Consider the following 14,552-nt stretch of genomic DNA (forward strand, 5'->3'; position numbering starts at 1 on the left):
ATGGGGAAGGATCTTTGGAGGTCTTGGTGAATCCCCTGTCTCTTCCCCCTCATCCTCTTCTACTCCATCTGCTGTTAGTGAGCTTAAAGCTAACTTGGACAATGACCCTGTCACATGTTATGAGGAATCCTTTGACATACTCCTCTGGTGGCGTGACCACAAGCTAACCTATCCAATCCTATCGATTATGGCTCAAGATATTATGTCTGTCCCTGTGTCTACTGTCTCTTTGGAGTCCTGTTTCAGCTGTACATCCAGGATACTCGAAGATCGGCGGCGGCGCTTGTTGCCTGAGCATGTTGAGATGCTCACCTACATCAAGGACTAGGAACAAGGTGCAAGAAGGGAACAGCATACACCTGAGGACCTGGAACTGGAGGAGGCATTCAACAACCTCTTCCTCGATGAACAAGGTGAAGGCAGAGACACCGGCAGCGGCAGCGGTGATACTGCTGTTGGTGGTGGATAGAAGAAGAAGAGAAGAGGAGAGGTAGTCACTAAACTGAAACTTCTTTACATTCAAGATTTGAAGTTCATTATGTCTAACAAAGTAACAATCTAACATTGACATTTTGCAGGTACTTTTGGACTGTGAGTTTGTGACATAGTTGAGGCAGTGAGTGAGTCAAGGATCAAGGATGATGGATGGATGAACATGAACTTTTGTAATAGGATAGAAATAGAACTTCTTGCTGCTGTGATGTGATCATGTGAACTCACTAAGTCTCACTGTGACTTTGCCACTGATGTTGGCTATTGTAATACGATAGAACTAAGACTTTAACAATTTAGAGCTGGCTGTACTCTTTTTTCCTTTCTAGGGTTTCTCACAAGGGTGAGTTTTACCTAGAAAGGTTTTTAGTGAGGCAGCATTGCACAAATAGCTCATTTTGATATTATGATAATATCTCTCTTATGTCTTATTGTCTGTGAAATGGAATCTGTGAACTGTGAAAGTGAAACACTTAAAAAATTTGATGAAAAAAGCGAGGTTTTTTGGCAGCCGGGCCATGGGCCAGCACGGCTCGGTGAAATTGGCCGTGCTCACCGGGCGGCACGGCACGGAAAAACGGTCCGTGGGCCGTGCCTTGGGCCAGAGGTGCGGCACGAGCACGGCAGCGGCATGGCACGACTGGCATGGTGGCCCGTGCAGGCACGACGCCACGCCGACACGGCACGGCCCGATGGCCATCTGTAATGGCAGATGACGCTGGCTATTCCACGCATCAACACTAGAATATCAAGCTCCTGATTTCTTTGGACCCTGCTACAAGATTTATTCTTTATCTTCTAGCAGGCTTGGGGACTAAGTGTGTACTCTTCACCTTACGGTGAAATGTACTGATATGCTTTCTCAGCTACGCTGGGTATTGCTTCTTTTTCTTCAAGACCCTGACACTAGGTGTACCTTACACCTAATCTTAGGCTTGGGAACTACAGCGTGTACACTACACCTTACGGTGCACGTATAGGTTCTTCTTCATGATGTTTTGACTATGTCAAATTTGTCGCTTAATGCCTCTATTCTGCTCTGATGATTATGTCGTCAGCGCCATTGCACGTGGCACTTAAGTGTGTACATTTCTCCAACCAACAATTTTCAAATTTTTATCTTGAACTTCTTACATCCTAATGGTGAGCCTTACTTGGCTCAGTCCGAGGGCAGCTAGCCAGATAAACTGGTCGGCTCTAATTTTCACCGTCTAGGTCACTAGTTAAACTGGTTGGCTCCAATCTTCACTGCCCAGGCCATCAGTTAAACTGTTCGGCTATCATTTTCACCGCTCGGATCATCAGTTAAGATGATCGACTTCATGACAAACTGCTCGGACTTGACCAAGATGGCATCACCAAGCGGATACAAGGTGCTCGGGGACTAGCTGTGGGGGGTCTACCCCTAGGTACCCACGGCGAGGGACATGAGCCGCAACATCAGGGATGGACCAGCAGATGACATCAAGACTTGCGGTGCACGGCACAAGTCGGCGTACACCGCAAGGCTTCAAGACGATATCCTTGGCGTAAGATTTCTTAGGATATGCTGTATATTAGATTCCTTGTAAAGATTATTACTTGCCCGATTAGACTAAGATTTAACCGACCTATAACCCTATCCCTCTAGAGTATATAAGGAGAGGCAGGGGTCCCCTAGTCGACATCTCCATTCGACACCTTATCTCATATTCCAGCAATACAAACCAGCAGAGCACATGACGTATAGTTTTACGTCACATTGATGGCCTGAACCTATATAAATCTTGTGTCTTGTGTCTCTGGTACCATCTGGTTCCTAATCACGTGCATCTCTACCAATCAATCTACCATCATGGGCATACCCCTCGGTGGACTGCCGATCCTCTTTTGTTGGCACCAAAGGGGACTAAACCAGCCAAAAGACACCCCCTGGTCCTCATTAATGCATAGAAGGTGAGAGGGAGGGTGAGAAGAAGGGCATTTTGGTCTTTGTATAGTAGCTTTAATGGCCTTCAGTCCCTGGATCCAAATAGGTAGGACTAAAATTTAGTTCAGGGACTAAATGGAACCAAACAAGCCCTTAATATTACGAACCTTGTTTCTCAATGTTGCTATCAATGATTAACATTTGATCCATTTGTCTCTCTTTCCATCTCTCACTTACACACGACAAGGTGCAGAGTCTGCATTGGTGCTACAGGGAGCGCAACCATCATCACCGAATTTTACAATTGCATCACAAGAGAAAAGAAGGGATCTGTGACGTGTGTCAGCAAAGGGAAGGAGCGCTAGAGTGGGGGGTAGAGCAGAAGCGTCTGGATGGTTATTTGTGTCGGACATCCGGGCGCTAGTGATACCGTTATCCAAAAATAAAGCATATGTTATGGCAGGTTTAGTTGGAGTAATTGAAACAAGGCAATGGGAGTTTGGAATTTAGAAACTAGAAGCATACCCGCGCGTTGCCACGGGATTTTCTTTAAAATAAATCTGTTATATACATAGCATTACTATATGGTACTATGTATACTATGTATATATGAATCTGACTTGTATGTTATTTTATTGTATCAGATCTGGTAAAAACCGGTAAGCTAATAGAAGAAAAACCAATAAAATATTTGATTACATTATAGAGAAATAGGTGATGAAACAAATAGCATATGTAGATGACTTGTAAAGATTAAAAGTATTGCACATGATAGAGATGACATGGATATTTTTTTTGTAATTAATAAAGGATGATATGGACTTAGTGAAAAATGATGTGGACATCTTGCATGAAAGAGATAGAAGATTTAGTGGAGTCACTTTGTGGGGAATGATTATAGTGGCCAATGGGCCATACCAGGCGGGCACGGCCCAAAGGGGGTTGGGCCGGCATGGCACGTCGTGCCCCCCCAGGCCTTGCCTCTCCGGGCTACGGGCCTAGCCTTTAGCCTAGGCATGGCACTATAGGCCGTTTTTTGTGCCATGCCGGCCCGCTAAGCACGGCAAAATTTACGTGTCGTGCCAGCCCGTGGCCCAGCAGAGACTCTTCTTCATCGCGTACACTAGAGAGCTAGAGAGAGGGAGTGGCAGGGGAAGGTATGCAGCCACAGGAGGTGGGAGGTGGAGTCCGAATCCGCCACCTAGAAGGCTAGATCCTTCTACACCCTTGCCATATTCTTCGTCACTCGCGGGAGTCGGGAGGTGGAGGTTGAAGCCGCCACTACAGGGATGCAGAGGAAGAGGCTGAGGGGGCTGCCGGCAGCGAGGAGGAGGCCGGCAGAGAGAGGAGTGAAAGGGGACCATGACGCCTAAGAGGGGGGGTGAATTAGGCAACTTAAAAGTTTAACTCTAAACTATGGCCTCTTTTTCTAACCTTAGCAAAACCTATACAAAAGATAAACTATCTAAATGTGCAACTACGGTTTTGCTAGTGTGTTGCTATCTCTACCGCAAAAGAAGTTATGAAAATAATGTAAATGCGGAAGCTAAAGAGTAAGGTAGAGATATGCAAACTCCCGTCGATGACTCTGGTATTTTTACTGAGGTATCGAGAAACACGCAAGCTTCCCCCTAGTTCTCGTTGGAGCCCCTCATAAGGAATCCCTCGTAAGGGCCAAGCTTCTGGTCGGGTAACTCCTTGGATAGCCCTGGGCCTTCTCCACGCGCAAGTGGGTCTCTGGTGTGTCTTCTGACAAGCCTCTCCTGGACTGCTCCCCGCCGTCTTCACTATCAAGCTTTTGGTCGAACCGCCGCGGGCCTTGTTCCCTTCGGTACACGGTGGCGGCCACACCACAAACACGGTTGGTGTGATCTCACAAGACTATAAGGCCCTCCGATGTACAACAATGGTGCGCGCAAGCATCGAGTGGTAAGAGGTATACAAACCTCACTAAATACTAGGTCCAAACCTAGAGCAAGCGCATAAGCGGTGGTCTAATCAACCTAAGCATTTCGCAAAGCACCTACGCTAATCACCTAATAAATCACTAAGCACTATGCAAGTGGAGATCACTAAAATGGTGTATCAACACCCTTGGTATGTTTCCTCAGCTCCACTATACTCAAATGGTCGGTTGGGGGTCTATTTATAAGCCTCATGGATAAAGTAGCCGTTGGGGAAGAAACCCAGCTTTTTGCTACTGACAGGACGCTGCTGTCGTCCTGACCGAACGCGTCCGGTCGTCCCGACCGTTGGAGCGCGTGCGCTGATCGGACTCTGGGCTGAGTCCGGTCATCATCGACCAGACGCGTCCAGTCACGCTGGCGCCAGTCTAGAACCTCTCTAGAAATTATTGGATGCTGCACTTCATGTGTCCGGTCGTCCAGTACCACTGCGTCTGGTCACGCTGAAAACATTGCCGTGATGATGAACAGTGTCACCGGTGCGTCCGGTCACTGCTTCGTTCAACGTCCAGTCACTATTGCTCAGCGTCCAGTCACAACTGTCGACGCTTGGTGTTGCCGTGCTACTGATCGGACGTGTCCGGTCCTTATTAGGGCCGCGTTCGGTCACCTCTGCCGAGCACATTTCTTCGTGATCTTGCGTCCGGCTTGGTTTCCATCTTCGTGCTTGGACTTTGCTTGATATCTTGGGTTTTCTCTTGTGCTTCTAGGTCTTGCTTAAGGTGTTGATCATCGGATCATCATGTCGCCTTCGTCTAAGTCACGTCTTGCACCCTATTGAACTATAAAACAATCGTTTGCAAATTCATTAGTCCAATTTAGTTGTGTTGGTCATCAAACACCAAAATCCAAAGTAAATGGGCCTAGGGTCCATTTTCCCTACAAGGAGGGGTGGGGGAAGAGAGAGGGAGCGACGGGGAAAGAATACGCAGCAACGTGGATGGGGTCGCATGGACGAGGCGAGCGTGGTGAGTGCGGCGCCTGCGAGATTGTGAGTGCGGGGAGGTGTCGCGTGGGTTGGGGGAGGGGGTGCATGCAGGGGCTAGTGAAAGGTCCTAATGGCTAGAGGAGGGGTGAATAGCCTATAAAAATTTCTACAACAACACTTAAGCCAAGTGGTTAGATAATTATGAAGTGAAGCGAGTGTTGCGCTAGCCTACTAAAAAATGTAAGCCTCCTATCCACAATTCTAGTTGTCTATGATCTCTATAACACACAAGAGGCTATGTCACTACCACTAAGTTAGTGAGCTCTCAAAGACTAACTAAAGAGCCTCACTAACCACTAGACAAGACACAAGCTAGTTCTCAAAACTAATTACACTAAAGAGCATATCTACACTAGGAATATAAATACACAAGAGGGATAGTGAGTTATACCACCGTGGCAAGAGATGATCAATCAATCACAATGAATACCAATGAAATCCTCAGAGATAAGATGACACAAATATTTTTCACCGAGATTCACTTGCTTGCCGGCAAGCTAGTCCCCGTTGTGGCGATTCACTCACTTGGAGGTTCACACGCTAATATACATCACACGCCTAACCCACAATTGGGTGCCTCACAACCAACACAAGATGAGGATTTACAAGCCATGAGCAATCCACTAGAGTACCTTTTGGCTCTCCGCTGGGAAAAGGTCAAGAACCCCTCACAATCACCATGATTAGAGCCGGAGATAATCATCTTCCTCCACTCAACGATCCTCGCTGCACCAATCCATCTAGGTGGTGGCAACCACCAAGAGAAACAAGTGAATCCCACAGCGAAACACAATCACCACGTGCCTCTAGATGCAATTACTCAAGCAATGCACTTAGATTCACTTCCAATCTCATAAAGATGATGAATTAATGATGGAGATGAGTGGGAGGGCTTTAGTTTAGCTCACTAGGTTGCCATGTCAATGAAAATGGCCAAGAGAATGAGCTAGAGCCGGCCACATGCCTTAAATAGAGAGCCCCAATGAATAGAGCCATTGGGCTCCTCACTACACTTTTCTCAGGACTACCGGACGCACTGGTCACCATGACCGGACGCATGACCCCCAGCGTCCGGTCAACGGATGTCGTCCACATGTCCCCCACTTCAAACGCCTGCCGCTCGATTCCAACGGTCAAGTGATTCAGCGCAACAGCTAAGTCATGATCGGATGCGCAGGCAAGCCGACCGGACTCACCACCGCGGCGTCCGATCGCACGCGCGCCTGAGCCAGCAAGCTGGCGACATAATGCACCGACGCATTGACCGAACGTGCAACAAATGTGGCGTCCAGTCACTTCCAGTAAGCTCCCCGAGTGCCTTTTTTGTGACCTGACGCGTCCGAACAACGGTGACCGGACCCACACCAGCATCCACTCACCACTGCCCAACTTCGACGCATTATGTCAGCGTACGTCGGCATGACCGGACTCATCACCGTCGCATCCGGTCGCTTGCCCTCGCCTGCGTCTGGTCACAGGCCGAGGCTGAGCCCTTCACTGCACAACACTGACCGAATGCGCAGGTCCAGCGTCCGGTCCTACGTCCGGTTAGCTCTAGTGACTTTCTCGACTTCACCAACCTCTCCACCCTTGCTCAAATGTGCTAACCACCAAGTGTTTCACCTTGTGCACGTGTGTTAGCATATTTTCACAAATATTTTCAAGGGTGTTAGCACTCACTAGAATCTAAATGCATATTCATTGAGTTAGAACATCTAGTGGCACTTTGATAACCGCATTTCACGATGAGTTTCACCCATCTTAAAAGTACGGCTATCTATCCTAAATGTGATCACACTCGCTAAGTGTCTCGATCATCAAAACACAAAAGCTCCAATCAAATTATATCTTTGCCTTGAGCTTTTTGTTTTTTTCTTTCTTCTTTTCCAAGCCCGAGCATGATCACCATGGCCATCACCACCAACATGATCATCATCACTTGCTCCACCACTTGGAATGTGCTACCCTATCTCATGATCACTTAGAGAAATAGGTTAGCACTTAGGGTTTCATCAATTCACCAAAACCAAACTAGAGCTTTCAGCTGGGTAGGTTTAGGAGGGGGTTGGGTGCTGGGCTGGGCTAGGGGCGTGGGGAATTCTAGCAGGCTGCACCAGCAACCGGGCTGCCACCGGGCCGACCTCTAAATGTCGGGCCGTGCCGTGCCGCCCGGCGTGCCACGGCCCTATGCACCGTAGCAGACCGGTCCGGGCCCGCACAACACCGGGCCGTGCCGTGCTTGGGCCGGGCCAAAAAAAACGTGCTTCGGGCCGGGCCACTGGGCTACGGGCTGCATGGACATCTATAGGAATGATGTGGACACTTTGCATGAAAAGAAAAACCATCTAGTGGGATTTAGCTTTATTATAAGAGTATATATAGATATAGATTTAGGACCTGTTGGTTGGGTTCCTGGGCTCAAACCAGGCCTTCCTCTCTCACTCCCTCACCCATCACCGTGGACCAAGCACACGTGCGAGACCACGGACCAGGTTCTTTTTTTTATTAGTAATTAGTTCTAATTCTGTTCAAAAACAAATTAGTAATTGGTCCTAACCGGTTAATACGCACAGTTTGTTATATTTTAGGAAGGATGAGTGGATGACATGCAGTCATAAATTATTAAATAAGGCCCGTAACACGCTCGATTGGGAGTGAAGTGACAACTTTCTATAGGGTCTGGATCCAATTCCATGGTTGTGTAACGGTATTGCGCATATGTGTAATGATCGGATTAAGGCCAAAAAATCGTTAACCAAACCGCACCTTGTTATAACTAATAATGAAATGTTTGTTGCACAAGCAAAAGATGAACCAGCTAGAATAATGACATATACAGCAACGACTAACGATGGTCGGAGAAAAAAATACCTATAAGAGTGAAGTATAACAGCACAAACACACAAATATAATACACAGCGGACCCTCTACATTCTTCGATTCCCTGTAAATTTAGACTACAATAGAAATAGATGTCACACCGTGAGCCGGCGATGTATGTAAATCAGCTAGCTTAGCGACTGCGGCGGTACAAGGAGTGGGTGTTGAGGATGGTGAGCAGGACGAGGATGATGGAGGCGATGAGGCCCAGGAAGATGGAGCTGCCAATGTGACGGCAGAAGTTGCCGTAGATGTTGCAGATCTTGTTCCAGTTGGTGTGCGTGTTGCCCTTGAACCCGATCCATGCTACACCACCCCCTGAGCCGGTCGCTGAAGCCATGATAGCTGCGTATAACTGCCGCCATGCATGCACGCGCACACAGGGAGATAGAGATGCACCCAAATTAAATGGATGTTATGTTAGAAATAAATACATTTCCTTTTCGCGCTGACTAGTAATAAGCTCTCTTCTTGAGAGTTTTCAAAGATGGACCCAGTGACTTCAAATACTGGAGACTAAATACTGGTAAGTAACAATAAGATCTGCCTATATATAGAGATTGGCTAATAACTCTGCGTGAATTTCTCAAAAAGAAAAAGAAAAACTCTGCGTGAATTAAAGTAACTTGAATCAAATACTCAATATTTTGATGTACATGTCACATCTATATAGTCAATAATTGTCGCTTTTGTCATAGGAAAAATATCTTCTTATCCACCGGAACATATGATCTAGTCATAATACTTCGTGTATTATATTGAAACGATTTTTTTTTGAAACCTAATCCCTTTAAAAAACGAAATTTAGTAAAATATTGTGGTGTAACATGACTATTATTTATTAAAAAAATAGAAAAATCTATATTGTTTTTTTTTCTTACGAAAGATGGTTATATATATATATATATATATATATATATATATATATATATATATATATATATATATGGAAATCATGATATCACTATTATGTTTTTTTAGCAAGATCCCTATTATGTTTTCATGAAAAGATTTTTTTAATGAAATAATATTTAGGTGAAGATCAGAGACTAATTAATAAACGTGAAATACTATAACAATATCCAAATTAAGCGTGACATAGCCATTTTTTAATTAAAAAACACAGTAGTTGCCCAAAATTTTTATATGTCAAATTAAGCGCAGGGAAAAAGAACACTATTACAAAGAAGAAGAAATTAAATATATTGTCCAAGCTTAATAATTTGTATAATAAACAAGGTGCTCACCACATCGAGCAGAACAAGGAGGAAGAGAGTCTTGGTGGGAGAGGAACCGGAGATGATGAGCTTGAGCGAGGTGAGGGCCGTCAGCAGGCTGTAGAAGCACGTCACGCACAGCGCCACCAGCAGATATCTACCAGAGCGAGCGACGAGCACATGGCCACATGCATGCAAAGAGGCGCCGTCAGAGGCCATGCTCCATGCAATTAAGGCGCGCCGGCGCCGTGATGACAAATATCATTTGGTGCGTGCTAGTTAAGCTACTACTCACATGAGCGCCGGCGAGTGGTTGAACTTGGCGGGGCGGGAGAGGAGGAGCCCCGGGATCTGCGGGACCGGGACGAGCGCCGTCTGCTTGGCGGTGGCCAGCACGACGAGCCCCGCGAGCGTCACCGCGAACAGGAGCGCCCTCAGCGCCAGGTCGGCGCCGGAGAAGCTGCTTCTGCGCGCCGCCGGAGGGGACGGCGCCTGCTTGCCGTTGCCGGGCTCCGCCGTCGGCGTGGCGACGTCCACGGTGGCCATGGCGCGCTGATGATCGACTCTCTGGCTAAGGCAGCTAGTAGCTAGCTAATTAGAGAACGAAGCTGCAGGGCAGGAGCTAGCTAGCCGGCAGTCGTCGATCGGGGCGTGTCTCTTGTTGTGTGTTGCGGCACGGCGGCTCTAGATGCTTGCTATATAGCCGAGCCGCGCGCCGGGCGGCCGGGGTGGGCCGGGTGGCACGTACGTACATGTACACACAGGGGACGGCGTGGCAGCATGCAACGGCGGCACCGGCACGTGAGAACGCGACGTCAACTTGTCTGATACGGGGGCAGCAGCCAGCCCAGCTAGAGGGCCCAGCAGCATGGCGCCGGAAGTCCTCTAGCTAGTCTGGGATGTATCGCTATATAAATCCTACTTTTTCAGCCAACGAATAAAATTTTTCTCTCACAATAAATCAGTCAAATGTACTTTTAGTCATGGCTTATCAGCCAAGCGAACAGGACAATATGTCCACATAGCTAGAGCTTTGATTAGTCTCTATCTGCCACTAGTAGAGAACAGACCTTTGATCCTCGGCCAAAATGGGCTCTAGTCCCGGAATTTTTTGCCCCCGAGACTAGAAATACCTTTAGTCCCGGTTGGTGGCTCCAACCGGGACTAAAGGTCCCTGCCCAACGGCTACTACGCCAGACAGAGGTGGCAGGGACCTTTAGTCCCGGTTGGAGCCACCAACCGGGACTAAAGGTATACTTTTACTCCCGGTTTGTGGCTCCAACCGGGAGTAAAGGTCTACTCCCGGGTCGTGGCTGCGCCCGGGGTTGGAAAGTTACCTTTAGTCCCGATTGGATCTATCAACCGGGACTAAATGTTCTCCCTTTATAAATCGGCCGTCTCCTCCTTCCTCCCCGAGCCCGAGCTCAGCACATTTTGAAGCTCACTGCAGTAGTGTTCTTGCTTCCTCCCTCCCTCCATTGTTCCTCCATCCATTCTTCGATTCCTCCGTCGATTCTTCAGTTGTAAAGGTTACCAATCTCATACTCTCATTTTTTACCATTTTCTTATGCCATTTTATTCACTATATATATTTATGGTTCTTTATTGTGGTTTTTTTTCATTTGTAAGCAATTTGAGCTCAAAATCACTTTAAGCTTGCATATTTACATGAAAGAAGGTTAAAGTATATATAAATATAAAGTTAGAAAATAGTTAGAAAATTATAGCAAATCCTTACTAGTTGAACTTGCGGACCGTGTTCAGGTCGGCGAGGATGTTCTCTGCCGAGCGGTAACGGACGTCAAGGAGGAGCTTTGATTCTACGAGGGAGAGCGATAACGGTCGTGGAAGACCGTGTTCCCTTCCTCGTAGAATCGGAGCTCTTCCTTGACCAAGTACGGTGCCGTCCGGTGGAGAAATCCTCGCCGAGCTGATCACGTAAGCAAGGTCAACTAGTACGGATGGTTATTTATTCACATGTCCCGATATCGTCGTAGTAGTCTGTCAATCACCGTACCTAAACGTAGTATATATAAATAAAAACTTAGAAAATAGTTAGAAAATTATAGAAAATCCGTACTAGTTGAACTTGCGGACCGTGTTCAGTTCGGCAAGCATGTTCTCTGTCGAGCGGTAACGGACATCAAGGAGGAGCTTTGATTCTACGAGGGAGAGCGACAACGGTCGTGGGAGACCGTGTTCCCTTCCTCATAGAATCGGAGCTCTTCCTTGACCAAGTACGGTGCTGTCCGGTGGAGAAATGCTCGCCGAGATGATCACGTAAGCAAGGTCAACTAGTACGGATGGTTATTTATTCACACGTCCCGATATCGTCGTAGTAGTCTGTTATGTGTGTACATTCCCATTCTTCTGTTAATTTGCGGAAATATCATATGAATTACTTACCTGCCGCAGTAAAAGACGAGAACACAATGACCATTAAAAATATCATTGTTTAGAGATCTAAATAATTTTATAGTTTGTTAATTTTATTTGTTTATAAAAAAAGAAATTTATAGTGTATTAAAAAATGAGTATAGAGAGTAGATGGCAACTGCTTCCGGGTCCTCAGCCTCTCATGGGTTTCCAAAGCGACTTAGGCCGGGCCTTCCTCTCATTCCATGCGGCAAGTGTCGTGATGAGATGAAGATTGTGATGGAGTACCGAGTGAAGAAGGAGGGTCCCAACAAGGATCGTATCTTCTACAAGTGTCCGGATCGCAATGTGAGTTATTTTATCGTATTTAATGATTATGGTTAGTTTATACCTATTTTCATGATGGTTGTGATTAAAGTTCTAGTTTTTTGTTTTAATTTCAGTGGGATGGCAGTGGACGATGTTCAGGCTTCTACTGGGAGGAAGAGTATGTTGAACTCGTGCAAAAATATCTTGCACAACAGGCAGATACGGCGGCTAATGAGGCAGTGATCCAGCCGAAGAAGCCCAAAGATGTTGCACAATCGGGGGATCTGTCTGTTTTAGTTGAGATTGGTCGCGAAATCCTTGTGCTCCTGAAATGTATTTTAGCTTTAGTTCTTTTAGTGGTAGTTGGGATTGTCTACATTGTAGCGATGCTTTCATAAATTTGTATCTTTTGTGGTGGCACGCATGTTGTATAAATAATTAATTATGATCTAGGTTTTAATATGATATTTATGTCATGTAATGCAGATGAGCCGTCATTGGATGTATAATGCTGATCGCCGCTCACAAGAGTTCATTGACGGCGTGCATTCTTTATTACGTGCGGCCGAGACAAACAAACGCGACGGTTTCATGTGCTGCCCATGTGCCATATGTAAGAATACGGTGGAATATCCTTGCTCAAGGACTCTTCATTCACACTTGTTCAAGTCGGGTTTCATGCCAAACTATATTTGTTGGACAAAGCACGGAGAAACCGGTGTTGTAATGGAAGAAGATGAAGAAGAACAATGGGACGACAATGATATTATTCCTGATGGTGCGTGCTTCAATGATACTGCAATGGAAGAAGCTGAAGAAGAGGTAGCCGCAGAAGATGAGCCGGCTGATGATCTTTGTCAGGTCATTCGTGATGCACAAAGAGAATGTGAAAATGAAAAGGAGAAGATCAAGTTCGAGCGGATGCTAGAAGATCACAAGAAATTGTTGTACCCAACTTGTGATGCAGGGCAGAAAAAGTTGGAAACCACACTAGAATTGCTGCAATGGAAGGCAAAGAATGGTGTATCTGACAAGGGATTTGGAGAGTTACTAAAAATCCAAAAGAAGATGCTTCCGAAGTACAATGAATTGCCCGCCACTACCTACGAAGCAAAACAAGTTGTCTGTCCTATGGGGCTAGAAATAGAGAAGATACATGCATGTCCTAATGACTGCATCCTATACCGTGGCAAAGAGTACGAGAAATTGGATGCATGCCCGGTATGCCATGCGTCGCGGTATAAGATCAGGCGAGATGACCCTGGTGATGTTGAGGGCGAACGTCCACGTAAGAAAATCCCTGCCAAGGTTATGTGGTATGCTCCTATAATACCACGCTTGAAACGTCTGTTCAGAAACAAAGAACATGCAAAATTGTTACGATGGCACAAAGAAGACCGTAAGGTAGACAATATGTTGAGACACCCTGCTGATGGGTCCCAGTGGAGAGCAATCGATAGAGAATTCCCGGAGTTTGCAAATGACGCAAGAAACTTAAGGTTTGCTTTAAGTACAGATGGTATCAATCCTTTTGGAGAGCAGAACAGTAGTCATAGCACTTGGCCTGTTACTCTAAGTATCTACAACATTCCTCCTTGGTTATGCATGAAGCGGAAGTTCATTATGATGCCTGTGCTCATCCAAGGCCCGAAGCAACCTGGCAATGACATCGATGTGTACCTGAGACCACTTATTGATGAACTTCTCATTTTGTGGAATAAAGAAGGTGTACGTGTGTGGGATGAGTACAAACAGGAACACTTTGATCTGCGAGCATTGTTGTTCGTAACAATCAATGATTGGCCTGCTCTAAGTAATCTTTCAGGACAGTCAAACAAGGGATATAATGCATGCACACACTGCTTCGGTGATATTAGAGGTGTATTCTTGAAAAAATGTCGAAAGGTCGTGTACCTTGGCCATCGTGTTCCTGTTTGTACTCATTGTGTTGGAAGACGAGGCTGCATCCACACCCTCTCCAAGGAGGTCTCCAACGCCACAGCCGCCACCTCCAAGGAGGTCTCCAACGCCGCTGCCAACACCTCCAAGGAGGTCTCCAACGCCGCTGCCAACACCTCCAAGGAGGTCTCCAACGCCTCCCCCGCCCCCGCCTACCAAGAAGCCTAGCAAGAGGCCAGCCCCTCAAACGAAGAATCAGTCCCCGCCTGCAAAGAAAGCCACCGTGAAACCAAGGGCTATTCCCAAAATAATATCTAAAGAGAAGGAAGAAGGAACTGATGCATATAAAAAAGACATGTCTAGATTCTATGACAAACTTAAAATGAATCAAGAAGCAAGGAGAAACCCAGAGAAACCGTACTTCTTCGTAGCTCTGGATATTTTAAGAAAAAAGGTGACTTCTTACCAGCATCAACAGCAGGAATCTCGTAAGCCGTCCAAATCAACGTTATCAGACT

The 14,552-nt window shown here is 46.4% G+C and overlaps 1 protein-coding gene across 1 annotated transcript; it reads right to left on the minus strand.

Annotated features, from left to right (window-relative positions):
* Window positions 1-8,207: 8,207 nt before the first annotated feature.
* On the minus strand, window positions 8,208-10,141 carry LOC136545770 (CASP-like protein 1D1). Its single transcript, XM_066537747.1, has 3 exons — window positions 9,746-10,141; window positions 9,481-9,607; window positions 8,208-8,588 (listed from the first exon to the last, which is right to left on the minus strand). The coding sequence occupies exons 1-3, from the start codon at window positions 9,994-9,996 to the stop codon at window positions 8,367-8,369; spliced, it is 600 nt and encodes a 199-aa protein (XP_066393844.1). The 5' UTR covers window positions 9,997-10,141; the 3' UTR covers window positions 8,208-8,366.
* Between the last annotated feature and the right edge of the window lie 4,411 nt (window positions 10,142-14,552).

The sequence above is a fragment of the Miscanthus floridulus genome, chromosome 3 (genome assembly GCF_019320115.1).
Source record: "Miscanthus floridulus cultivar M001 chromosome 3, ASM1932011v1, whole genome shotgun sequence".
NCBI classification, from domain to species: Eukaryota; Viridiplantae; Streptophyta; class Magnoliopsida; order Poales; family Poaceae; genus Miscanthus; species Miscanthus floridulus.